General features: G+C 42.5%; 1 protein-coding gene, 1 long non-coding RNA gene and 2 pseudogenes across 3 annotated transcripts; 3 read left to right on the top strand and 1 right to left on the bottom strand.

Moving 5' to 3' along the window:
• Positions 1–1,659: 1,659 nt before the first annotated feature.
• Positions 1,660–2,009, top strand: Gm46399 (annotated as a pseudogene).
• A 4,246-nt stretch (positions 2,010–6,255) lies between these two features.
• Positions 6,256–7,678, top strand: AF067061 (cDNA sequence AF067061). Of its 2 annotated transcripts, none has more exons than NM_199060.2 (2): positions 6,256–6,411; positions 6,935–7,678. In NM_199060.2, exon 2 carries the CDS (start codon positions 6,963–6,965, stop codon positions 7,476–7,478), a length of 516 nt encoding a protein of 171 aa, NP_951015.1. In that variant the 5' UTR covers positions 6,256–6,411; positions 6,935–6,962; the 3' UTR covers positions 7,479–7,678. The 2 variants fall into 2 exon arrangements, with proteins under 2 accessions (NP_951015.1, NP_001297556.1); NM_001310627.1 differs by having other exon boundaries at positions 6,256–6,392.
• A 5,407-nt stretch (positions 7,679–13,085) lies between these two features.
• Gm52032 lies at positions 13,086–13,803 on the top strand (annotated as a pseudogene).
• Positions 13,804–20,438: 6,635 nt separating this feature from the next.
• Positions 20,439–25,361, bottom strand: Gm39470. Its single transcript, XR_874010.1, has 3 exons — positions 25,316–25,361; positions 22,815–22,846; positions 20,439–21,036 (listed from the first exon to the last, which is right to left on the bottom strand). It is a non-coding gene; the product is annotated as a predicted gene, 39470 (long non-coding RNA).
• Positions 25,362–27,547: the final 2,186 nt, after the last annotated feature.

Below are 27,547 nucleotides of genomic sequence, written 5' to 3' on the forward strand. Positions count from 1 at the left end.
TACTGGGTACTGATGATGGTGAGTGATCTTGGTTTTTGTTAGTAAGATTCTTACGTCTGCCTTTTGCCATCTGGTAAACTCTGGAGTCAGTTGTTATAGTTGTCTCTGGTTAATGCATGTTCCTCTCGTGATTCTGTTATTCTCTACCAGCAGCCCGGGGAGACTAGCTCTCTCCTGAGTTTCAGTGGTCAGAGCACTCTCTGCAGGCAGGCTCTCCTCTTTCAGGGTAGGTGCACAGAGATCTGGTGTTCAAACTTGCCTCCTGGAAGAAGATGAAGGCCCGAAACAGGACCTGTCCCAAGAGCTGTTAGGTTCTGTAGTCTACACTCTCACCTGTGCAGAGTAGTCTCAGTGGAGTCTCAGATCCAAGATGTCTCCCACAGATGCTCAGGCTAAGTCCTCCCGGGCCAGGAGGGCTGACACCTGTGCAGAGAAGTCTCTGTGGAGTCCGGGATCTAACTTGCCTGGACTTAATATCTTGCTATCTCTCGGTGGCCAATACAGAAGATCTGAAGTCAGATTGTTCCTTTCTTTGACTGTAACCTGCAGATCACTTACAGCCCCAAGTACCTACACTTCCACTCTGCCCTATTCTAGAAAACCATCTTAAGAAATCCTAGTGGGTGGGCCACACTTTTGTCCCTATAAAGACTGTTAGTGTACATATCCCTCCACCCCAGTGAAAATCCACCCCAGTGAAACTCCACCTACAGGAAAAATCCTCTGACTTGATTAGTGATTATTTCCTACCCTAGATTTGAACCCTCACTTTTCTACTGAAAAAAAAATACACAGCTATTAGGAAAAATTTTAATTATGTACACTTTCAATCAGAATGCAATGATTCTACATAGATTTAAGGAAAAATTCATATCAATTGAACAGTCAGGAGGACAAAGAAAGAGACTTCCAGGCTCCTGAGCATGTAGGGCACAATCCCAACTCATAAGTCCACAGAAGCAGCATAAGGCTTTTGCTCAGTTTTTCTCTGGCTCCTCCCAGCAAGTCTATTGAAGGACATCAAGGTGTATGTTCTCCTCAAGGCTTGCTTGTCTTTCCTTTTCAGGTACCTCTCTCATGTAAGACTCTGTTTTGATTCATTTCTTGGAGCCCTCCCCCCCTTGGCTCCAGAAATCACCTGGGGTAAGCATGTTTCCACCACTTGATGGGTGCTGTCATCTTCTGGCTGGTTCAGAGCCCATTGAACCCTTCTCCTGGAAGTGGTTCCTACTTTTTGAATGCCCCAAAGTCTCTCTTCAGTTTCAGGCATTGGCTCATCAAAATGTGGTTCTCTATACACTTTCTGCCCCCTCTCATCTCCAAATGCAGCTCCATCCAGCAGTGTGGCTATGTTGGGCTTCCCAGGGTCACAGCACTAGGGGTGCTGGCAGAAGTGATGGTTCAGTGCCTCAAAGATATCCATTGCCCAGGCCCATGCCTATTCTCAGGTCATGTCTGGTGGCATGTGGGGCTCTGGGTGGTCCTTCCTTCCAGGCAGCTCTTCCAAGGCTGATGCAACTAAAGCCATTGCTTCTGTTTCCCAAAGAAGCAGCAGTTTAGCAGCAGTTGGGCAACTGTGAATTGGAAGTATAAAAGTCTAGTTATTTCATGTGGTCTTCTGTATAAACTGGAACCCTGAAGAAGTAGGTTCAAGAGTTCCCTAAGCTTCCGGCCGCCGGCTTGGAAAAGGAGTTATGGCTAAACATCATCCAGATTTGATTTTCTGCCGCAAGCAGACTGGTGTGGCTATCAGAAGACTGTGTGAAAAAACGGACAGCAAGTGTGTGATCTGTGATTCTTACGTGCGTCCCTGCACCCTGGTCCACATATGTGATGAGTGTAACTATGGATCTTACCAGGGCCGGTGGGTGATCTGTGCCGGCCCCAGAGTCTCCCATGCCTACTACTGTAAAGAGTGCACCATTCAGGAGAAGGATAGATGTGGTTGTCCAAAGATTGTCAATTTTGGGAGCTCTAAGACAGACCTGTTTAATGGATGCGAAAAATAGGGCTTCAAGAAGAGGTGATGGTTGGGTGGCTCCTTCCTCCCCCATCAAACTGCTGCAGCTGCCAGAATAGACACCTACTACCACCAGCCTAAAGGGAATGGAGCTGAGTGTCACCAGAGCAGCCTGCTAGTGCTAGTGTCTGGGCCCCTGCCACTAGCAAGTGCACATGGAGCATCTGGCAGACTGGAGGAGACATTGCTTGCTTAGTCCCTAGTTCCTTTTTTTTTTTTTTTTTTTTTTTTTGAGTTGGAAAAGCAAGGCTCTGTTCTCCACATTGATCCTTTCAACTCAAAAGCCTCAAAACAAGTTGGTGTGTGTCCTTGGTGATGAAACTGTCGCGGCAGAAGTGTGGTCTTGCAGCACCTATGATGGGTTTGTCCTGTGACCCTCACTGTGGCTAGGTATGACCTGAACAGTAATGTGACTTGACAATTTGCAGGTGGAACTGGGCTCATTTTATTTTCCTTGTAAATTAGAGGTTTCAGTTATGCTAATAAAGTTGGCTACCTTCCCCCTTTAAAAAAAAAAAAAAAAAAAAAAGGAAGTAGGTTCAAACAGATGTGCTTTCAAGTAAGTACAACCAGGCAAAGACTGAGTCCTCCTTCTTCCACTGTCCTTATATAGCCCTCCAGCAGAAGGCATAGCTCAGATTAAAGATGTCAACCACCAGGCTGGGATCTAGAACTTGCTTTCTACTCAAACATAGTGGACTCTGGGGCAGAGGGACCATTGCCAGCTTCCTGACAAATACCAAGTAGGCTAAAAGAATGCAGTAGTTGTGAAAGAACAGAGCAGTTGTCACAATGACAAAGGAAGAGACTCATCATCCAAAGTTCACTGAAGTGTGTGTGTGTGTGTGTGTGTGTGTGTGTGTGTGTGTGAGTTGGATGTGAGTTGCTGTGGTCTCTCCCATTGTCTCTCCAGCCATGGCCTTTGTGCAGAGTATAAACTCCTCTCCTTCCTTCCCTGACGCAGCTCTCAGGCTACAGCCAACCCTGAAGTGGTGGTCCTGAGTCTATGCCTCCAACCCTAAGGTCCTTATGTGTATTTTAGTCCTGCTTCCACTTTTCTCACTGCAGCTCTCACATCCTGTTTCTGTTCACACACACTGACTCTTGTAACAGAAAGAGCTGGGGTTTTCCTGCTCAGTGTAGCCAATGTATCTTGTGTAAAGAGGTTCTGCCATGCCCTTCTGTATGGCTTATCACTACATGTGTTGTGACCTCGTTCGTTACAGTAGCAACAGGTTAAAGTCATTACTTGAATGTGACAGTATCTGTGTCACAATAAGCTCCAGGTGCTTTAGAGGGAAGGGAGTTCTTGGGAAGAGTCTGGTCAGAGCCTGGGTGAGGTTGTATAATTGCTTTGTCCAGGCAATAAGAAATGCACTTTCTCAGTAACAACCACTCACAGGCCCTGCCCCGTAGATCCTAGAGGTCTCTTAGCTAAAGATGTCAAAAACTTCAGAGACTGTCAGCAGAGAGCATGAAAGTGGAGAAGGCAGGAGAGTCTGCATCATAGGGTTCTCTTTATTCTGTTGGATTTTTTTCAAATGAAAACAACTTGGGTGTGCTAACAATTCCTTTTCCCCCCACTGTTCTACTACAAGCCAAATAGTATACTCTTCCTCTCACAGTTTTATACAACACATTTTTAATCTAAATTCAAGTTTTGTACTCCAAGAAGAACCCATTTTTTTCCATCGTGCTAGTTTGTCTTGTCTTGACATTTCAAGAGGGATTTTTATTAATTTTTGTCTTGGGTCCTGAAACATAAAGGTTTTTATACCATACTCTGACCTTGATTTTCAATATATTTTTTTAAAGTGTGTGAGTATGTGTGTGTGTATGTGTTTGTTTGTGTGTTTGTATGCATGTGTGTATGTAAATGAGTTTTGGTCATTGAACAAAAATACAATCTGAAGGAGTTGGATCTTTCCTTCCACCATATAGATGTCAGGAATCAACTCAGGTTAACTGGACTGGTGGTGAGTTCGTTCACTCACTAATTTGTCTTGCAAATTTCCTCCTGTGTTCTATTCCAAGAAGTAACTGGTTCCCTTGACTGATCTCTGAGGACTCTCAATTCCAGACTAGCCTGAAATTAGGCAAAACTAAAATATGTTCACTTATTCAGGGGAGCAGTTTAGTAGGAGTGACTGATCCACTCCTACTGAGGTGCTAAGTCTCCCTAAAAATGCTGATCATAGACAGAGGCAGAGTGAAAATGGATGGCAAAGAAGAGGCATGTGGTGAAAACTGCTTTTGTAACAACCCTGTTCTTAGCAGTAAGTGCAGCTGAGAGACATTTTCAGACCTGCTAGCCTACATGTATCAATATGGATGATGACTCAGACCACTTGAGCTAACAGAGACACTCTCCAACCTGTCAAGATGCCTGGCTCCTTGCAGGCTGTGCAGAGAGCACCACGTTTCCATCTTTTGTAAGCCATCACCTATGATAGGGGCCTTTGGGCAATTTATGTCCCTGTATGTAAGTCCTGTGTCCCTTACTCCTGTCAGCAACCTCTTCACACCAACATTTCTATAATTCCTGTAAAACAAGTTCGACTTTGATGACATCCTTACTTTGACCTATTGTTAATTCCCTATCTGGGGTGAAGAAGTTTATTCCCCAATGAATTGTTCCACACAGCAATAGGAGAGGAGGAAAGGAATTGGAGATCATTGAGGGATCCCTAGATGGATCTCCTGTCTTGATAGCTCCTTCTCTTCCCTTCTCTGGTGGGTCTCAGGTTCATCCAGAAAAAGATGAAGTGGAACTGAATGGGGTTTTCAATGTGATGGAGAAGAGGAGAACAAAGGAAATGCTCATGGTACAGTCTGGAGGTGTCTCTGCAGGAGAAGTTAATTTCCACAGTGCAATTTCTATGGAAGCAAAATAGCTGTGTTACAATGTTTTCCATCTGAGAAATCCATGTCCATTCATTTCCTAAGAAAGGCATACTGAGGGGTTAGTCTTACTGATGTTCAAGAAGAGGTCTCGCATTTAATTCTCTTTTCTCATGTCATTATGCAATCTGCAGTGGTATCTCACACAGTCCAAGATTTAAAATACATATGGAGAGAAGTGAACACAAGGAAAAATCCTCCATATTTGCTTATTATATAGTCCAGCCCCAGAAGAACTAAATTGGGCTTTTACTTGTTTAAACTTACACTTTTCAAAATATTTCAATGCCCAGAAACCAAACAACGTTGTTTTAGAGAGAGCACTGAACTGTGAGTTTCAAGATACTTATCATTCAACTTTGATACCGAATTATTTTGATAGTCTTTTAAGAAACTGCTTTCCAGTCTTGCTACGTGGTTCCTGGCAAATATGAATCCAGTTCAGGGCAGCCGGTAGCGCAGCTATCCCAGCAGATCCCTGCCTGCCTTCTGTCCACTAATAGATACTAGAGGATGGAAATGTAATGCACATCAACTCAAAAACATACATAGAAAATGGCGCTGGGGGAATGGGCAGGTAGAGAGAAGATTCCCTGTCCTGAAGTTTCATCTCTACACTCGGCTGTTTCCCATAACCACTCCTCTGGTGGGAATACAGGATTAGCACCTGCTCAGGGCTCCAACTGACCAAAGGACTATTAACAGCATTTCAAAGCAGGACCTGGTAACACATGCCCTTAATCTAAGCACATGAGAGGCAGAGGCAGGGAGATTTTGAATTGGTACATAGTTTGGTCTAGAGTTAGTTTCATAACGGACAGCGTTGCACAGAGAATCACTCTCTGTAGTGGCTATTCACTGTTGTCAACTTGATTATATCTACAATTAAGCAAAATCCAAAAATGAAGGGTAGACCTGTAAGTAACTTTTGCTTAATTTGTAGAATGTAATTCATATTTTTGAGATAGGAAGACTTGCTTTTAATGCAGATCTTATTGAGCTTGAAAGACACAGGCCTCTAATCAGGATTGAAGCAAGAAATACACGTATCTTTGTTAATGTGATTATTGTTATAAGCCAGGGTTTGTCTATAATCCACCTGGATGTGGTGGAACTCACTTTGTAGACCAGAATACTCACAGTGATCCACTTCCTTGATTCAATTCCGTAGTCCTTGGATTAAAGGCATGAGCGAGCAGAAGACACTAAGATTTAATCCAGACATTGAGGCTGGAACACACACCTTTAATTCAGGCCACACCTTCAGCTGGAGGCCTATATAAGAACAGGGAGGAAGAGAGTTTTCACTTTGCTTGCATGCTCTCTCACAGCTAGCAAGTCTATTACTTTGTTGGCACTAGAGTCTCCTTGTGTGATTCCATCTTCTACAGAAGACCAGCTGAGACATCCAGCCTCAGGAACTGAGAACTTCTGGATTCTTGGACTTTGCTTCCTATACAGCTCTTGAGGAGTAAGTTCAACTGCAGCCTGTAAGTTATCTTAATAAATGCCCTGCCAAGAAAGAGAGAGTAAGGGATCATTATTCTTAATATTTTAATCTCTAAACTAGGCACCCAAGTAGATTTGATGGTCCATTAGAACTTTTCCCATTGCCTGTCTAGTCGTCACCTATAGTGTTTAAGTGTAGACAATTGCATCAAGAGTGACAGGATCTTACTTTGAGAAGCTCCACTCCTTTTTGTTTTCTTGTTTTGATTTTTGAGCCTAGGTTTTCCTGTGTAGCACTAGCTGAACTAAAACTAGGCTTGACATCCAGGCCGGCCTTGAGATCAGAGATCCACCTGCCTCTGCTTATGTGTAGGATCTGCTCTTTCCCTAAGGTTCTGGGATGAAAGGATTTTGCCACCAGATTGGGCCGAATCTTGTCTCCTTAGGCACTGCAAATAGATTCTAGGATTGTGGGTTTATAACCCAGCTTCCCACAGTATAATGGTTGGGAAGGGTCAAGAAATATAGAGCACAATTAATTAACTGGACTCTTCTCTTAATCAGAAGGTGGAGGACTTACCCTCAGGGATCCATGGATAAAGCCAAGAAAATGATGCAGTCCATTCCTAGTTTTGTCAAGGATACATCAGATATTGAAGAACATGCAGTGCCCAGTGCACAGGTCTTGCCAGCCCAGAGTACAAGGTGTTCCAAGTCTGAGACACTTTGTTTCAGCAAAGAGCAAAGCCATTGCTCTGAGGATGGCTGGATTGCCAATTGGGATCTATACTCCTTTTGTGTATTTGAGAGTGTGGACTACCTGAGATCCTACCGCAGATTGAATTCTGCCATGAAGAAGGGCACAGAGGTCTTCCAGAGTGAGAGTCAGAGGAAGCCACAAGTGTCCCCAGGAGATGTGGAAAGCTACAAAGACAAAGATACAGAGGAGCCAGACCAACCCTCCCCAAGCTTGCTCAGGGAGAAAGGACTGGATCTTGCAACCTGTGATGGTGGAGACTGCCCTGACCAGGATCCTGTTTCTGACAGTTCCAGGCACCTAGGCTGCTGGGCATGGCTTCAAAGGGCTTTTGGCCAGAAGAAGAAGTGAGAAAGGCACTAAGAACTGTGTTTGGAGCCCATGAACCCTGATGCCTGCTAAGACTTGCAATTAGGGAATCTTCTGTCAGCTCCTGCTGTTACAGGAAAGGCACACAAAGGCAGTTGTGTCTTTGCAGCCATCTGGGTTTTGATTGTGTTTGTTTATTTTTTGTTTGTTTACAGCTCTCTTAATAAAAGTGTTAAAAAGCTGAATATTGTGTTCTTCTTAAAGTGGCCTAAGGGAAAATACAAAGGGTGGAGTTGACACAGATGAAAAATCTCTATTTTTTCCTCCTGTTGTTTACAGGACTAACTCCTGGTTCTTTTTAAAGGAATTCCTCAGGGAACCTTAGGCATTCTAGTTCTCCTGTGTGCTCTGCCATAAGACAACCAGCACACAGGGAGCAACCTTGAGCTCTTTGGGAAACCCTTCTGCTGAATCACACTGGATGATGACTGATCCACCCAGATGCTTCCCACTCAAATTAATTTAGGGGACACCTGCAACTTCCATTTTACTCCTTCTTCCTAATGTGTAGACTAGGCTACCCCTGAACTCAGATTCACTTTGCCTTGCTTCTCTATTGTGAGGAGTAGAGGCCTGTGCCACCACTTCTGCACAGGAGAAACTTTCAATGTTTATAAATTTCCAGAGCAAATTTCTGCATCATAAGTGAACTCACCTGCATAAACAGGATTGCCTAAAGTGAAAAGTCAGGACAGTACTGGCCCGAACACAGGAAACCCAGCAACCTGGCCTTGAGAGGTGGCTTTTATGTGCTTCCAGTCTTGGAAGAGCTTCACATTTTATAAGCCTTAGTTTAGCTGTTGGTCTTCCAAAAAGTTCAGCTTCTCAGTAAGAAATTGATCTGAGGTAGGTATGTTCACTCAGGCGTGTGGTTCTTGGACTGGTGGTATAGTTGCAAGGAGCTCTGAGGGTACTTACTGGTTAGTTCATATTGATGTTCCTCCTATAGGGTTGCAGACCCCTTTAGCTCCTTGGCTACTTTCTCTAGGTCCTTCTTTGGGAACCCTGTATTTCATCCAATAGATGACGGTAAACATCCACTTCTGTATTTGCCAGGCACTGGCATAGCCTCACAAGAGACAGCTATATCAGGATCCTGTGAGCAAAATCTTGCTGGCATATGCAATAGTGTCTGGGCTTCGTGGTTGTTTATAGGGTGGATCCTTGGGTGGGGCAATCTCTGGATGGTCCTTCCTTCTGTTTCACCTCTGAACTTTGTCTCTGTAACTCCTTCCATGGGTATTTTGTTCTCCATTCTAAGAAGGAACAAAGTGTCCACAGTTTGGTCTTCCTTCATCTTGAGTTTCATGTGTTTTGCAAATTGTATCTTGGGTATTCTAAATTTCTGGGCTAATATCCACTTATCAGTGAGTGCATATCAAGTTGTTCTTCTGTGAGTGAGTTACCTCACTCAGGATGATATCATCCAGATCCATCCATTTGCCTAAAAATTTCATAAATTCATTGTTTTTAACAGCTGAGTAGTATTCTATTGTGTAAATGTACCACATTTTCTGTATCCATTCCTCTGTTGAGGGACATCTGGCTTCTTTCAAGTTTCTGGCTATTATAAATAAGGCTGCTGTGAATATAGTGGAGCAGGTGTCCTTATTACAAGTGGGGACTTCTTCAGGATATATGCCCAGGAGAGGTATTGCTGGATCTTGAGGTAATACTATATCCAATTTTCTGAGGAACTGCCAGACTAATTCCAGAGTCATTGTACAAGCTTGCAATCCCACCAGCAATGGAGGAGTGTTGCTCTTTCTCCACATTCTTGCCAGCATTGGCTGTCACCTGAATTTTTATCTTAGCCATTCTGACTGGTGTGAGGTAGAATCTCAGGGTTATTTTGCTTTGTATTTCCATGATGATTAAAGATGTTGAACATTTTTTCAGGTGCTTCTCAGCCATTCGGTATTCCTCAGTTGAGAATTCTTTGTTTAGCTCTGTGCCCCATTTTTAAATGGGGGTATTTGATTTTCTTGTGTTGGGCTTCTTGAGTTCTTTGTATACATTGGATACTAGTCCCCTATCTGATTTAGGAGTGGTAAAGATATTTTCCCAATCTGTTGGTTGATTTTTGGTCTTATTAACATTGTCTTTTGCCTTACAGAAGCTTTACAATTTTATAAGGTCCCATTTGTCAATTCTTGATTTTACAGCACAAGCCATTGCTGTTCTATTCAGGAATTTTTCCCCTCTGCCCATATCTTTGAGGCTTTTCCCCACTTTCTCCTCTATAAGTTTCAGTGTCTCTGGTTTTATGTGGAGTTCCTTGATTCACTTAGACTTGATCTTTGTACAAGGAGATAAGAATGAATCGATTTGCAATCTTCTACGTGATAACTGCCTGTTGGGCCAGCACCATTTGTTGAAAATGCTGTCTTTTTTCCACTGGATGGTTTTAGCTCCCTTGTCAAAGATCAAGTGACCATAGGTGTGTGGGTTCATTTCTGGGTCTTCAATTCTATTCCATTGATCTACCTGTCTGTCGCTGTAATACTACCATGCATTTTTTTATTACAATTGCTCTGTAGTACAGCTTGAGGTCAGGCATGCTGATTCCACCAGTTTCTTTTATTGTTAAGAGTAGTTTTTGCTTTCCTAGATTTTTTATTATTCCAGATGAATTTGTAAATTGCCCTTTCTAACTCAGTGAAGAATTGAGTTGGGATTTTGATGGGGATTGCATTGAATCTGTTGATTTCTTTTAGCAAGATTGCCATTTTTAATATATTAATCCTGCCAATCCATGAGCATGAGATCTTTCCAGCTTCTGAGATCTTCTTTAATTTCTTTCTTCAGAGACTGGAAGTTCTTATCATACAGATCTTTCACTTCCTCAATTAGAGTCACATAAAGCTATTTGATATTATTTGTGACTATTGTGAACAATGTTGTTTTCCTAATTTCTTTGTCAGCCTGTTTATCCTTTGTGTTAAAAAGACCACTGATTTATTGGAGTTAAGTTTATATCCAGCTACTACACTGAAGCTGTTTATCAGACTTAGGAGTTCTCTGATGGAATTGTTAGGGTCACTTATATATACTATCATATCATCTGCAATTAGTGATATTTTGACTTCTTCATTTCCAATTTATATTCTCTTGATCTCCTTTTGTTGTCTAATTGCTCTGGCTAGAGCTTCAAGTACTATATTGAATAGGTAGAGGGAAAGTGTGCAGCCTTGTCTAGTACCTGATCTTAGTGGTATTGCTTAAAGTTTCTCTCCACTTAATTTGATGTTGGCTACTGGTTTACTGTATATTGCTTTTATGTTTCAGTATGGGCCTTGAATTCCTAATCTTTCCAAGACTTTTATCATGAATGGGTGTTGGATTTTGTCAAATGCTTTCTCAGCATTTAAGGAGATTATCATGTAGTTTTTGTCTTTGAGTTTGTTTATAGATTGGATTCCTTACATTGCCATATATTAAACCATCCCTGCATCCCTACGAGGAAGCCTACTTGGTCATGATGGATGATCGTTTTGATGTGTTCTTGGATTTGGTTTGCGAGGATTTTATTGAGTATTTTTGCATCAATATTCATAAAGGAAGTTGGTCTGACATTCTCTTTCTTGTTGAGTCTTTATGTGGTTTAGGTATCAGTAATTGTGGTTTCATAGAATGAATTGCATAGAGTACCTTCTGTTCCTATTTTGTGGAATTTTGAGGACTATTAAAATAAGGTCTTTTCTGAGGTCTGATAGAACTCTTCACTAAACCCATCTGGTCCTGGACTCTTTTTGGTTGGGAGACTATTAATGACTGTTTCTATTTCTATAGGGGATATGGGAATGTTTAGATTGTTAATCTGATCCTGATTTAACTTTGGTACCTGGTATCTGTCTAGAAAATTGCCCATTTCATCCAGGTTTTCCTGTTTTGTTGAGTATAGGCTCTTGTAGTAGGATCTGATGAGTTTTTTTTTTTTATTTCTTCAGTTTCTATTGTTATATCTCCCTTTTCATTTCTGTTTTGTTAATTAGGACACAATGGAAAGAGATCTTCTTTAAAGACAAGTTTTCCTACCTCAAAGACACTGATTACTTTCTACAACAGGCCATAACAGATACAAAATCTTGAAATTATCCCATGCATCATATCAGATAACCCATACTAAGGCTGATCTTCTATAACAACATAAATAATAGCAAGCCAACATTCACGAAGAACCTGAACAACACTCTACTCAATGATAACTTGGTCAAGGAAGAAATAAAGAAAGAAATTAAAGACATTTTAGAGTTTAATGAAAATGAAGCTACAATATACCAAAACATATGTGTCACAATAAAAGCAGGCCTAAGAGGAAAACTCATAGGTCTGAGTGCAGTTAACATTCAAACACGGTTGCTCCCATCAGAAAAACACTGTCTCTGTAGGGTATTCTTTATTGTCAACTTGACAATATCTTGAATTCAGCAAAATCCAAAATTGAAAAGGATATTTACTTAATTTGTAGAAAGTAATCAGTGTCTTTGAGCTAAGAGACTTGTCTTTAATGCAGATCACTTTTGAGTTTGAAAGACACAGTTTCTGGATCTGAACCAAGAAAGACACATCTTTTTTTTATGTAACTGTGGTTGTTGTTGTTGTAGTTGATGATGTTGTTATGAGCAAGGATTTGTCTATAATACCACTGGCGGTCCTGGAACTCATTTTGTAGACCAGCTTGTCAACAGAGATGTAATTGATTGATTCAATTCCATGGTGTTTGGATTAAAGGCATGAGTCACAACACCCAGCAGAAGACACACACTTTTAATCCAGACATTGAATCTGGAACAAACACCTATAATTCCGGCCACACCTTCAGCTGGAGGCCTATATAAGAACTCGGAGGAAGAAAATTTTCACTTTGCCTTCTTGCTCTCTTTTAGCTAACAAGTCTATTAATTACTTCACTGGCTCAAGAGCCTACCTGACTGTGATTCAACTTCTATTGAAGGCCATCTGAGACATCCACCCTCTGGGACTGAGAACTTCTGGAATCTTGGACTTTGCTTCCTATCCAGCTGCTGTGGAATAATCTCAACTGTGGAATGTAAGTCATTCTTATAAATCTCCTTTCAGGAAAGACAGAGTAAGTGAGAGATCGTTTTATGCTCTCTTACTCTCTAAACCAGGCACCCCAAGTAGATTTGCCAGTCCATTAGTACTTTCCCCATTGCCTGTCTAGTCAGTTACCTATAAAGTTTAACTCTAGACAATTGCATCCTGAGTGATAGGATCTTACTTTAAGAAGCTTTTTTTGTTTTCTTGTTTTGACTATTTACCCTAGGTTTTCCTCAAACTAGCTGTCCTCAAACTAGGTCTGACAACCAGGCTAACCTTGAGATCAGAATTCCACCTGCCTCTACTTCTCTGCCTGATCTGCTTCTTTTCATCAGGTTCTGATTTTGCCACCAGACTGGGCAAAATCTTGCCTCCTTAGACAATGCAAATAGATGCTAGGATTATGGATTTAACACCCAGCTTTCCACAATGTAATGTTTGGGAGGGTCCTTGAAGTATAGAGTATAAATAACTAACTGGAGTCTTCTCTGAATCAAAAGGCCAAGGATTTGCCCTCAACAATACATGGATAAAGCCAAGATAATGAAGGAATACCGTCAAAGTTTTATGAAGCCTACATCAGATTCTACAGAGCATTCCACAATGAAGGAGTACCGTCTCAGTTTTGTCAAGGATACATCAGATTCTACAGATCATGTGACAATGAAGCAGTATGGTCTTAGTTTTGTGAAGGATACATCAGATTCTACAGAGCATTCCACAATGAAGCAGTACCATCTCAGTTTCATCAAGGAGACATCAGAATCCACAGAGCTTTCAACAATGAAGCAGTACCGTCTCAGTTTTTTAAAGGATACATCAAATTCTGCAGAGCATGCACTGCTGAGTGCACAAGTATTGCAAGCCCTAAGTCCACGATGTTCCAAGTCTGTGCCACTTCATTTTGGCAGAGCCAAGCCACTGCTCTGAGGACAGCTGGATTGTCGATTGGGATCTATATTTGAACTACATGAGATACCACCGCAGAATTGTGCCATGAAGCACACAGAAGTCTCCCGAGAATCCGAGGGAGTCACAAATGTCCCCTGGAGATGTGGAAAACAAAGACAAAGATACAGAGGTGCCAGACCAACCCTCTCCAAGACTGCTCAGGGAAAGTTCTAGAACATGAGCCTTGAGATGGTGGAGACTGCCCTAATGAGAATCCAGGTTCTGACATGCCAGGCACCTAAGCTGCTGGCCATGGATTCAAATGGCTTCTGCTTTTGGGCAGAAGAAGTGAAAACCCACCCAGAACTCTGTTTGGAGCCCAGGAGTCCTGATTCCTGCTAAGGACTTGAAATTAGGGGATCTTCTGTCAAGTCCTGCTCATAAAGCAAAGGCACACAAAGGTTGTTGTGTCTTTGCAACCAGCTGGTGTTTGCTTGGTTTGTTGCAGTTTTCTTAATAAAAGTGCTAAAAAGCTAGAAATTAGTGTTCTTCTTTAAATGTCCCAAAGGAAAAGATGAGGGGTGGAGTGGACACAGATGAGGATACACTATTCTTTCCTACTGTTGGTTACAGGACTAACTGGTAGGTTTCTGTTTGTTTGTTTGTTTGTTTGTTTGTTTTTTAAGGAAGACCTCAGGAGACAGACCTTAGGCATTCTGGTTCTAATGTGTGCTGGGCCATAAGATAAACAGCACACAGGGAGCAAACTTGAGCACTTTGGGATCCCTTCTGCTAAATCAATATGAAGTATCAAGCACCCCCAGAGCTCGTGTCTCTAGTGACATATGTAGCAGAAGATGGCCTAGTCCGCCATCACTGGGAAGAGAGGCCCATTGGTATTGCAAACCTTATATGCCCCAGTACAGGGGAACACCAGGGCCAAGAAGTGGGAGTGGGTGGGTAGGGGATCAGGGCGGCGTGGGTGTGTGTGTTGGGGGGAAGGGTATAGGGAACTTTTGGGATAGCATTTGAAATGTAAATAAAGAAAATATCTAATTAAAAAAAAAAAAGAACACAGAGTGAAGTAGGGAGAAGATTTTACCCAGTAGGCAGGACTTTTTGGGCAAGTGGATAAAACCTTTGGGCAAGCTTTGGTACTTATCAGGGAAGCAAGCTACTGCTTGTTTAAATGATGGTTCTAGTCCATAACAGTTCATTTTGTTCTGAAATAGTGTTCTAGAGAAAACCAGCCAGGACAACCAAGGATACACAGAAAAAAAAATCAAATAAACAAATACAAAAAGATAAATTTTGAACAAACACAACAAAGATATGCAGATCTCATCTGAGCCACCATAGTCCTTGGAGTTTCACTGCCCTTCTAATTCAGGCATCTCTGAACTGTCAAATCCCAGAGGCTGTGGTTGTAGTGGGATTAGCCATGCCTTACATGCTATATAACAAGTTTTCTAAGCTGTTTCACTCCTAGGGTTGTAGAACTCACAGATGTCCTAGAATGGGGCACTGTAATTAGCTGTCTCAGTTGCTTCTTTACATTGTGTCTAATCCCCTCACTGATCTGTCCAGATCAGAGATCTTTCCTAGAAGTCTATTAGCATAAGGGATTCTTTTCCTTGTTCTGAGAGTTGCTACTTATCTTCACCTTCTCTTTGCACACAGACAACACCCCATACCCTTGCAAGTGCTCAGAACATTAAAGAACCTGAACGTCTGAAGTTCTTTTTAGCAAATCTCTCTACCTAACATGAAAATAATACTTCACCTTTTGAGACAGGGTCTCACTATTCAGTCCTTACTGTCATGAAACTTACTCAGTGGACTGGACTGACCTTGAACTTAGAGACCTGTCTGTCTCTAATATGCTAGGGTTAAAAGAGTGCACAGTATGCCTGGGTCTAGAAATCCTCATTATTTAATTATAAACTTTAGAGGCCTTTTGTTGTACAGCAGACCCCATCCAAAAACCCCATTTGTTGATATGGCAGTCAACCTTACAAATTAACATCTGAAAGAGGAATGACTTAAAGGGAAGTGTTTTGTTCTTTCCTGGACCTGATATCCTGTCATATCTTGATAGCCAATTCAGAAGATCTGAAATCAGATTGTTCCTTTCTTGCAATTGTACCCTGCGGATCACTTACAGCCCCCCACCTCCTTTTACCCAAATTTCCACTATGCTCTCTTCTGGAGAACAATATAAGAAATATTAGTAGCTGGGCCACTTTTTAGTCCCTACTAAGCCTGTCAGTGTCCATATCCCACCCATATCAAAACTCCACTCACAGGGAAATTCCTCTGACTTGATTAGTGATCAGTTCCTACCCCAGATTCAAATCCTGACTTTGCCATTGAAAAACAATTACACAGGTGGTGGAGAGGAAAGATTTTAATTATGCACACTTTCCATCAGAATGTCATGATTCTACCTAGATTTAAGGGAAAACTCTTTAACATATCAATTGAACAGTGATGAAGAGGAAATAAAGAGATTTCTTCAAGGCCCCTGGGCATGTGGGGCACAGCCCCAGCTCCTTAGTCCACAGAGGCAGTTTGAGGCTATTACTCAGTTTATCTCTGGCTCCTCCCAGAGAATATATTGAAGGACTTCAAGGTGTATGCCTTCCACAATGCTTGGGTATCTTTCCTTTTCAGATTCCTCTCTCATGGAAGACTCTGTTTTTAGTTTTCTGGGAGCCCCCATTTGCTCCAGAATTCACCTGGGGCAAGCATGTCTCCACCGCTATGGGCACTGCCATCTTCTGGTTACCTCAAAGGTAACCATTGTTCAGGCCCATGCCTGTTTGTGGTCATCTCTGGTGGCATGTGGTGCTCTGGGTGGTCCTTAATTCCAGGCAGCTCTTCCAAGAGTTGCAAGAGTTTAGCAACTCATGTTCTCCGTATTATATTATAATCTGAAAAAAACTGAAGAGATAATTAATATATTTATCTGATATGTTATATCATGTACATTTGCACTTGTAATATGAATTTAATATATTTACTTCAGGATTGGTGGCAGATTTAGCTTATTTATTACTTGTAGTATCAGGTGTAGTTACAAAATATATACAGATAAATTCATTAAATACTTTCAAATGGTATCTATTTTATGATAGCTGCTTTCCGTATTTTGCCTCTATTCAAAGACAGAATGCCATTTTAGTGACTGTGAATGTAACAAAATGGCAACCCAAAAGAATACATTTACTTCTCCAAAACTGACCACATACTTCATCCTGAATCAAGCCTCAACACATAAACAAAAATGAAAATAATATTTTGTATCTTGGTAGACTACCATGGGTTAAAGCTACACTTGAAAAACAAGAGAAACACCAGAGGGGCTAGAAAGATGGCTCAGTGGTTAAGAATCCTGACTGCACTTCCAAAGGTCTTGAGTTCAAATTATAGCAACCACAGGGTATCTTACAGCCATTCATAATGAGATCTGATTCCCTCTTTTTGTGGTGCCTGAAGACAGCTACAGTGTACTTACATATAATAAATAAATAAATCTTTTTTTAAAAACACCAGAAAACTTACACAACTCTCTTCTAAATGATCTCTGGGTCAGGGGAGACATAAAAGAATGAAAGTAAAGACTTTCTAGAATTTAATAAATATATAGGCACAACATACCCAAATTTATGAGACACAATGAAAGCAGTCCTAAGAGGAAAGTTCATACTAAAGTGCCTCAAACAATCAAATTAGAATATTCTCATATCAAGAATGTGTAAGTCACATTAATTAGAATTCTCTAGTCACAGAACGTATGGAATGTCTCTATACACTAAGGGAATTAATTGTAATGACTTACGATCTGCAGTCCAACCAACCCAATAATGAGTAACTGTGAATTGGATGTCCAAAAGTCTAGAAGTTTCAGCTGATCTTCTGTATAGGCTGGAATCCTGAAGAAGTAAGTTCCAACAGATGTGCTGGCAAGTAAGTGCAAGCAGGCAAAGAGTGGGTCTTCCTTCTTCCACTGTCCTGAGGTAGGCCTCCAGCAGAAGGTGTGGGTTAGATTAAAGGTTAAAGTTAGATTCCACCAGGCCTGAATGTGGACCTTCCTTTGTCCTAGGCTGACCTTGAACTCAGAGAGCTGATTGCCTCAGTCTCCTAGGATTAGAGGTGTGTACTACTTTGCTTGGGGCTAAGTTTTATATGGCCAACCTGCTTCAAGATCTCCTTGCTAAGATCAGAATCAGAAGCCTGTGTCTTCCAGCCTCAAGAACTGGATCACAGGTGTGCTCTCCATTTTGGGATTGTAGTTCATTCCACCTGTAGTCAAGTTGACAACCAGGAATAGCCATCCCAAAAGTACACCTGAAAGCTCTAGAGAAGAAGAAGAAGAAGAAGAAGAAGAAGAAGAAGAAGAAGAAGAAGAAGAAGAAGAAGAAGAAGAAGAAGAAGAAGAAGAAGAAGAAGAAGAAGCAGCAGCAGCAGCAGCAGCAGCAGCAAGCCAGCCAGCCAGCCAAAGAAGAGTAGAAGGCAGGAAATAATAAAAATCAGAGCTAAAAGCAAATCAGTTAGAAACAAAGAAAACAATTCAAAGAATCAAGGAAACCAAGAGCTGGTGGTTTGACAAAATCAACAAGATAGACAAATCTTTAGTCCAACTAAATAACCAAGAAATAGAGAGACAACATCCAAATTAACAAAATCAGTAATGAAAAGGGAGGCCTAAGAATTGACAGTGAGGAAGGTCAAAGAATCATTAGGTCTTACTTCAAAAACTATACTACACAAAATTGGAAAATCTTAACAAAATGTACAATCTCCTAGACAGATACCATTTACCAAAGATAAATCAAGATCAGATAAACTCTTTTCTTTTCCATTTTTTATTAGGTATTTAGCTCATTTACATTTCCAATGCTATACCAAAAGTCCCCCTTACCCACCCACCCCTACTCCCCTACCCACCCACTCCCCCTTTTTGGCCCTGGCGTTCCCCTGTACGGGGGCATATAAAGTTTGCGTGTCCAATGGGCCTCTCTTTCCAGTGATGGCCGACTAGGCCATCTTTTGATACATATGCAGCTAGAGTCAAGAGCTCCGGGGTACTGGTTAGTTCATAATGTTGTTCCACCTATAGGGTTGCAGATCCCTTTTAAACAGCACCACAACCCTAAAGAAATAGAAGCAGCCACTAAAAGTCCTTCAACAAGGACAGCAAAAGCCCAGGGCCAGATGGCCTTGGTGCAGAAATCTACTAGAGTTTCCAAGAAGAGCTAATTTCAGTACTCCTCAAACTATTCCACAAAATAAAAACAGAAGGAACACTGACAAACTTATCCTACAAAAGCACAGTCAACTAGATACCTAAACTACAGAAAGTCTCTACGAAGAAGGAAAATGTCAGATATATTTGTTTTATGAACATTGATACAAAAAATGCTGATTAAAATTCTCACAAACTGAATCCAGCAATGAAATGAAAATTCATTCTTCTTGTGAAGAACAATAAGTCTTGCACATCTGATCCCCACACCCTCTTCATTCGGTCTTTTACCACTTGATTCCTTTTCTGGTTATATCAGTGAACTTTTAGAAACATGGCTGCAAGTGACTTCAATGTTTATGTATCTCTGGGGTGTGTTGATTCTCTAGTCTCCAAGAACATTGGGCATACAAATGGCAGTCAGCCATTCACAGAGGCTTAGCCCCTTGAGAGGTAAAATGAAGCTACAAGCAACAATAGCACCAAACCAAACCAGGTCAATACAGAGAAACCAGATGCAGCACTGCGTGAGTTACAACACTAAAAACTGTAATGTGCATAGAGACCCACTGAGGTGTCATGCCAGGCGTATAAGTAAAACTACAAAGGCACACAGAAAGGGACTGCAGTGTTCTGAGGGGAGTCCCAGAGAGGATCCTGTACTGCCACTATAGGAGAAGCCAGAGGCCTCAAACCAGACCAATGACCCATTGCAATAAACATTTTCAGGTAAAGCTGTTTGGGCAAACAGTATATTGTGTGACACACCATGACACACCTCAGCTGTCACAGAGAGATGTTTTTATTCATTTTTATACTTGGTTTCTTTTGCAGGATGTGTTTGAAGTGCAGTGTTTCAGTGCTTTAATATAGGGTAGAGCTTGTTGTTGTTTTGTAAATTACTGTTTTCTTCATTCAAAAGCTGACTTTTTATGGAACAGATTAGATTTTTATTTGCGTGCATATATTTGGTTTCTTTTGCAGTTGGGTTTTCAAAGCTAGAGGCAGGATATGGAGGGGTAGGAAGGTGAGTGGGATTTGGGTTTAAATATACAATTCAAAAAACTCAAGACAAAGTTTAAAAACATTATGGAGATCATAATTATTAATATATGTATAAATAAAAATATGCATGGAATATCAATTAGGACACAAATTTAGGAATTTGAAGGAGCACTGAAATAGGTACCTGGGAGGAAATGGAAAGAGGAAAGAGAAGAAATATGTTCTTACTAAACAATCTCAAAAATCTATAAAACCATATAAAAGTTCCCAGATATTAACTACACAACCCACGTACAGGATTGAAACCATACAACATCAAAATTCCATACAAATGAAATCTAACACAGAGCTTTGCAATTGATACAGTTGAAAAGTTCTGGATCATGCAAAAACTGGCAACATAGTGCGAAGACTCTAGGTGAAAGACAGACTTTTCAAAAAGAAAGAAAATTTTCTCATATAAGAATTGAACACAGCTGTGACTGACATTAGTTTTACAAGGAGGGCCTGGTTCAGATGCCTTGGGTAACTTGCCAGACTGAAAACCTGCTTTTGTCTAAGGCGATGATGGGCTTGCAATCTATAATCCTTAGAACTCAGACTGTTTTTCAGCATTTAGAAACTATGGCGAGCATAGAAGACATGAAAAGAAAATGAAATTGGGTCTGGATCACATTTCCTGCACACTGGCACATAGGCGTCATGGGTTTCATCCAGGGTATCCTCCTCCCCTTCTGGTCCCTGGGTTTGCAATGGATCCCACTACAGCCTCCCTGGCAACGTCTGGCTCCATCTGAAAATGAAAGCACCTGGAAACAAAATCAACTATGCTGTTATCAATCAAGGTCGGATTCAGCCTCTGCTGGCTCATAGCACAGGGGAACTTGGCTTGGCTTACAAGTGGCAGTCACTACTGATCCAGGATCAGACAACCCAAAGTTCAGGCACTGGAAATTAGTAATGTGGGAGAGGGGCATTTCTGGAGACACAGTGCCCACTGCTGCAGAAGTCGCTCTCCTATTGATATGGAAAAGTCTGAGGGTACAGTAACCATGGATTTATCCAGGACCACAAGGCTGAGGTAAAACACTGACAGTCCTAGTGAAAAGCCATTAGGCCACCATCGTAGCTTTCTTGTTGCCAAACCAAGTGACCTCCAGGAAAATAACCCAGAGGCTTCATTACAAAGTGTGTGTGGAGAGATGTCAGCCATCCTGGCATGGTTTTAGCACCCGGGACCATGCCTTGAAGGTCAGCATTGAGGCATAAACATCTGGATCCTGGGTTCAGACAGAATTCCACTTCAGCCTGCCTGGCAGAGTCTCATCCTGTCTGCAAAATGAAAGCACCAAGAAACAAAATCACATACCCGGTTAGAAATCATTGTCAGATTTCAGCCCAAGCTTGTTGACATCAGAGTGGAATTTGGCTTGGCAGCAGCAAGTAGCAAGCACTTGCAAATAGGGATAGTCAGAAAGGACTCTGGCCATCTGAAACTGGCCCAAAGCACACTGCTGGCACCTGAGCGCCCTCTACTGTGAAGAAGTCACAGGCTTGCAACTTGGAATTGAGAACTCTTTAACCTTCTGGCCTGACTCATTCATTAGCCAGGATGCCTTTGTGGGATCCACCAGAGTAGACAAGCAAACAGGTTTCTAACTATGGACTTGTCAAGGATCACAAGCTGGCTTCAAACCTTCGGTGTGCGAGTGAGAAGCCGTCAGTTAGCCTCTTCTGGCGTCTTACACACTGGGCAAATGTACTCCAGGGCCATAGCCATGGAGGGACTGCAGAAAGGAAGGCATGCAGGAGAAAGACAGCTCAGAGAAATACAGCTTAAGCGTCCTGGGCAATGCTGTCCTGGAAAAAGCTCTTCACAACAAAAGCAACGCAGCTTCAACAGAGATTCCAGCAGACAGCAATTTTGTAGACCTCCAGAGGTGGGCTGCAGTGGGATAGAGTGGATGCCTTGTTACACTTGTAGGGCAGAAAGCGAGTTTACCAACGACAGCTTCGCCAAGATTCAATAATGGAAAGAAATTGGACAGATTTTCAGCCTTTAGAAATGAGGAAGAGCAGAGAGGACGCGAGACAGTTGAAAACCGCGGGTCTGCATCTTGTCTCCTGCAGACTCATACCTTGGCACCAAACATTTCTGTCAGCATTTAAGAGCGCACCCTGGGTTCCAATCAAATCCCACTGCATCCTGCCTGGCAGAATCTGATCCGATGGACAGAAGGAAAGCACCAAGAAACAAAATCACATACGCGGTTTGAAATGACCATTGGATTTCAGCCCGAGCATGCTGACAGCCAAGAAGAACTTGGCTCTGTGGGAAAGTCGCAGTATTTGCTCCCTGAGGATCCACAGGGTTGGCATTTACCATTGAGTGGCATTACTTTAAAGGGGGTTGGGGGGGTGCAGCCCCACAGTGACCCCTGCTGTGAAGAAGTGGCACTTGCCTAGAGGTCCAAGGCAGAGCTGGGGATCTAGGAAGCTTTGGGGCCTCTGGCTCCTTCATTGGTCCCTGATCTAGCTGTGGGCTCTACAAGTGTGGACAGGGGGGAACAAACTATGAACTTGCTCAGGATTGCACGACTCGCCTAAACTCGGGGTGTGCGAGAGAGTCAACCGGGTGGTCCAGTGTTTTTCCTGTTGGACAAGTGTACTCTTGGGCCATGGCCACGAGGCATCCAGGGAAACTACAGTGAGATGGACAGGACAACCTGAGATTGAAAGGCTTTAGGCAAACAAAAAGGAAAGCAGCTGCGATGGAGAGTTGTGCTTGCACTCCGTTTGTCTTCTTCAGGGGAGGGGGGCGGTGCTGCAAGTCTTGGCACACTTGGTGGGCTAAGAAGATGGTATGTAATCTAAGTTTTGAAACGCGGGGAGGCCGAGAGGACCAGAAAACAAACCAAATCCGTGGAACCTCAATAGCATCTTCTACATCCTCGCACACATGCTCCAGGCATTTTGGTCAGCATTTAAGTGCACACCTTCCGGAGCTGGAGTCTGCATAGAATCCCACCTGCCCCTGCTTGACAGAGTCAAATCCTGTTAGCACAGCGAATGTACAGAGAAACAAAATCATGAACGACCTTTGAACTCACCTTCGGATTTCAGCTCTGGACTGCTGGCAGCCCTGTGGAACAAGGGATACAAGTTATAGCTACTAGAGAAGGGTGTCCAGAGTGTGAGCACCAAGGTTGCCACCAGCTGGAGTGCCAGCGCCACAGCGACCCCTGTTGTGAAGAAGTCTCTGGGCTGCACCTCTGAAGAACTGTGGATCTGCCAATGGAGACTATTGGCTTCTTGCCAGGACTCCTTCCTTGGCTCTGGCTCCTGCATTGCCCTGCAACCACCAAAACCCATCCTGTATGACAGCGGTTCATTGGAGGGGACCAAGCTAACTAAAATGAAATTAAAAACCTACTATTAGTTACATTATATTGGTGCATGTCTGTTATTTTTGGAGATAACTAACATTTCCCTGGCACTACAATTCTCTTCTTAACCCTCACCTCCTTGGTGTGTTTTCACTTCTTTGTCTATGTTGTGGATTTATAAACACCAGATTTCAGGGTCCTTTGCTTGCTTCCCCCACCTCTTTCTGGATTGCAAATTCCACCCACAGTGTGACTGCAGAAAGTTCATGTGAGCCATCCCAGAATACACACTGCTGATGTCCTTGTGTACCTGGGCCTAGAGCAGTAGTGCTGGCTTTTTGGTCTTGTGTGTGAAGAAGCTGTCCTGGGATTCTGCACCAGTGTCTCCTGGCCTCGTCCAGTACTAACATGAGCAGATTTTGTGCCATGGCTTTCTGCCCTTGACATCTGTACTGGTTAGTTTTCTGTCAACATAACATAGCTGGAGTTATCACAAAGAAAGGAGCTTCAGTTGAGGAAATGCCTCCATGAGATCCAACTGTAAGGCATTTTCTCAATTAATGATCAAGAGGGAAAGACCCCTTGTGGGTGGGACCATCTTTGGGCTGGTAGTCTTGGGTTCTATAAAAGAGCAGGCTGAGCAAGCCAGAGCAAGCAAGCCAGTAAAGAACATCCCTCCATGGCTTCTGCATCAGCTCCTGCTTTCTGACCTGCTTGAGTTCCAGTCCTGACTTCCTTTGGTGATGAAAGGCAGTATGGAAGTGTAAGCTGAATAAACCCTTTCCTCCCCAACTTGCTTCTTAGTCATGATGTTTGTGCAGGAATAGAAACCCTGAGTAAGACAACATCCCTGACTTAGAAGGTCTCTCCTTTAATTCTCTTTTCTCATGTTATGAATCTGCGGGGGTATCTCAGGAAGTCCACGATCTCAAATACATAGGGAGAGGAGTGAACACAGGGAAAAATCCTCCATATGTGCTTATTATCTAGTCCAGGTCCAGGGGAACTGAATTGAAGAGGCTTCTACTTGTTTAAATATACACTTCAAAATATTACAATGCCCAGAATCCAATCAAGCTTATATGAGAAAGTGCTGAGCTATGAGTTTCAAAATAATCCCCATTCAACTTTGATACTGTAGTGGCTATTCCTGGTTGTCAACTTGACAATATTTGGAATGAACTACAATCCGGAATTGGAAGGCTCACCAGTGACCCTTATCTGGAGGCTTGGAGATCCTTATCTGGATCTTGGTTTGAAGATCTTGATCCATAGTGGCTATGGATTCCAGAAGATTGAATCTCCCAGTTTAAGGAACACACCTTTAATCTGGGCTACGCCTTTCATCTGGGATTAAAGGTGTGGTGGAACACACCTTTAATCTGGGCTCCACCTTCTGCTGGAGACAATATAAGGACATTTGAAGAAGGGAGTCTAGCTCTTGCTCTTGCTCCTTCGCCTGCTTGCTGCATGAGACTGAGTAACTGCTAGATCCTTGGACTTCCATTCACAGCTGTGACTGAAGAATTGTTGGGAATTGGGCTGCCGACTGTAAGTCATCAATAAATTCCTTTACTATCTAGAGACTGTCCATAAGTTCTGTGACTCTAGAGAACCCTGACTAATACAGATACCAAATTATTTTGACAGTCCCTTAAAAACAGATTTCCAATCTTGCTGCCTGGTTCCCTGCAAATATGAATCCAGTGCAGGGCAGCCTGGAGCCCAGCTACTCCAGCAGATCCATGCCTGCCTTCTGTCCAGACACAAAGACTAGAGGATGGAAATGTTATGTGCATTCATCTCAAACACATGCATCAAAAACAGGGCTGGGGGAGTGGGTGGGTGGAGAGGAGATTCCCTGTCCTGAAGCTTTATCTCTCCACTTAGCTGTTTCCCCTAACCAGTTCTCTGGTGGGAATACAGGATTAGCATCTGCTCAGGACTCCAGCTGACCTAAGGACTATTAACAGGATTTCCAAGCAGGACCTGGTGACTCATGCCTTTAATCTCAGCACAAAGGAGACAAGGCAGGGAGACTTGACTTGGTATCCAGCTTGGTCTACAAAGTGATTTTCATAAGACCCAGTGTTACAAAGAGAAACACTCTCTGTGGTGGCTATTGTTTGTTATCAACTTGGTTATCTCTGCAATTAAGCAAAATCCAAAATGGGAGGATACATCTGTAAGTAATGCTTGCTTAATTTATAGAAAGTAATCCATACCTGTGAGGTAGGAAGACTTGCTTTTAATGCAGATCTTTTTGAGCTTGAAAGACAAGGCCTCCAATTAGGATCTGAAGCAAGAAAGACACACTTTTTTGTTAATATGATTGTTGTGATAAGCTAGGGTTTGTCATTAATACCCCTGGTAGTCTTGTAACTCACTTTGTAGAGGAGACTACTCACAGAGATCTACTTCCTTGATTCAATTCCATAGTGCTTGGATTAAAGGCGTGAGCTACCACACTTAGCATAAGACACTGAGCTTTAATCCAGACGTTGAGGCTGGAACACACACCTTTAATTCTGGCCACACCTTCAGCTGGAGGCCTATATAAGAACACGGAGGAAGAAAGTTTTCACTTTGCCTGCTTGCTCTCTCATAGCTAACAAGTCTATTACTTCGCTGGCACTAGAGCCCCCTTGCATGTGATTCCATCTTCTATTGAAGACCAGCTGAACCATCCATCCTCAGGAACTGAGAACTTCTGGAATCTTGGACTTTACTTCCTCTCCAGCTGTTGTGGAATAAGTTCAACTCCAGACTGTAAGTCATTCTAATAAATCCCTTTCCAGGAAAGAGAGAGTGAGGTATCATTATATTTAATATTTTAATCTCTACACCAGGCACCCCAAGTAGATTTGATGGTCCATTAGCACTTTCCCCTTTGCCTGTCTAGTTAGCCTCCTATGATGTTTAACTGTGAACATTTGCATCCAGAGTGATAACATCTTACTTTGAGAAGTTTCACTCCTTTTTGTTTACTGGTTTTGATTTTTGAGCCTAGGTTTTCCTGTGTAGCACTAGCTGATCTGAAACTAGGTCTGACAACCAGGCTGGCCTTGAGATCAGAGATCTACCTGCTTCTGTGTAGGATCTGCTCTTTCCCTAAGGTTCTGGGATGAAAGGATTTTGCCACCAGATTGGGCAGAATCTTGTCTCCTTAGGCAATGCAAATAGATTCTAGGATTGTAGGTTTAAAACACAGCTTCCCACAGTGTAATGGTTGGGAATGATCAAGAAATATAGAGCACAATTAATTAACTGGACTCTTCTCTGAATCAGAAGGTGGAGGACTTACCCTCAGGGATCCATGGATAAAGCCAAGAAGATGATGCAGTCCTTTTCCGGTTTTGTCAAGGATACATCAGATACTGAAGAACATGCACTGCCCAGTGCACAGGTCTTGCCAGCCCAGAGTACAAGGTGTTCCAAGTCTGAGACACTTTGTTTAGGCAAAGAACAAAGTCACTGCTCTGAGGATGGCTGGATTGCCGAATGGGATCTATACTCCTTTGTGTATTTGAGAGTGTGGACTACCTGAGATCCTACCGCAGATTGAATTCTGCCATGAAGAAGGGCACAGAGGTCTTCCAGAGTGAGAGTCAGAGGAATCCACAAGTGTCCCCAGGAGATGTGAAAAACTACAAAGACAAAGATACAGAGGAGCCAGACCAACCCTCCCCAAGCTTGCTGAGGGAGAAAGGCCTGGATCTTGTGACCTGTGAAGGTGGAGACTGCCTTTACCAGGATCCTGTTTTGAAAATTCCCAGGCACCTAGGCTGCTGGGCATGGCTTCAAAGGGCTTTTGGCCAGAAGAAGAAGTGAGAAAGGCACTAAGAACTGTGTTTGGAGCCCATGAACCCTGATGCCTGCTAAGACTAGCAATTATGGGATCTTCTGTCAGCTTCTGCTGTTACAGCAAAGGCACACAAAGGCAGTTGTGTCTTTGCAGCCATCTAGTTTGTGTTTGTTTGTTTATTTGTTTACAGCATTCTTAATAAAATTGTTAAAAAGCTGAAAATTTGTGTTCTTCTTATAGTGGCCTAAGGGAAAACATAAAGGGTGGAGTGGACACAGATGGGGATATTCTATTTTTCCGACTGTTGCTTACAGGATAACTGGTGGCTTGTTTTAAAGGAAGTCCTTAGGGGACATTAGGCCTCCTTGTTCTCCTTTGTGCTGGGCCATAAGATAAGCACACAGGGAGCAAACTTGAGCACTTTGGGAAACCATTTTGCTGAAGGGTGATGGATGATAACTGATCTACACAGATGCTTCTCTTCCAAATTGATCTCAGAGACACCTGCAATTTCCATTTTACTCTTTTACCTTATGTGTAGACTAGGCTAGCCCTGAACTCTGATTCACTTTGCCTTGCTTCTCTATTATAGGGATTAGAGGCCTGTGCCAGCACGTCTGCACAGGAGAATCTTTCTATTTTCAGCAATTTC

The sequence above is a fragment of the Mus musculus genome, chromosome 13, assembly GCF_000001635.26.
Source record: "Mus musculus strain C57BL/6J chromosome 13, GRCm38.p6 C57BL/6J".
Lineage (NCBI taxonomy): Eukaryota > Metazoa > Chordata > Mammalia > Rodentia > Muridae > Mus > Mus musculus.

Excerpts from the sequence above, each read along its gene's own strand:
- AF067061 (NM_199060.2), top strand. The coding sequence starts at position 6,963 with ATGGATAAAGCCAAGAAAATGATGCAGTCCATTCCTAGTTTTGTCAAG.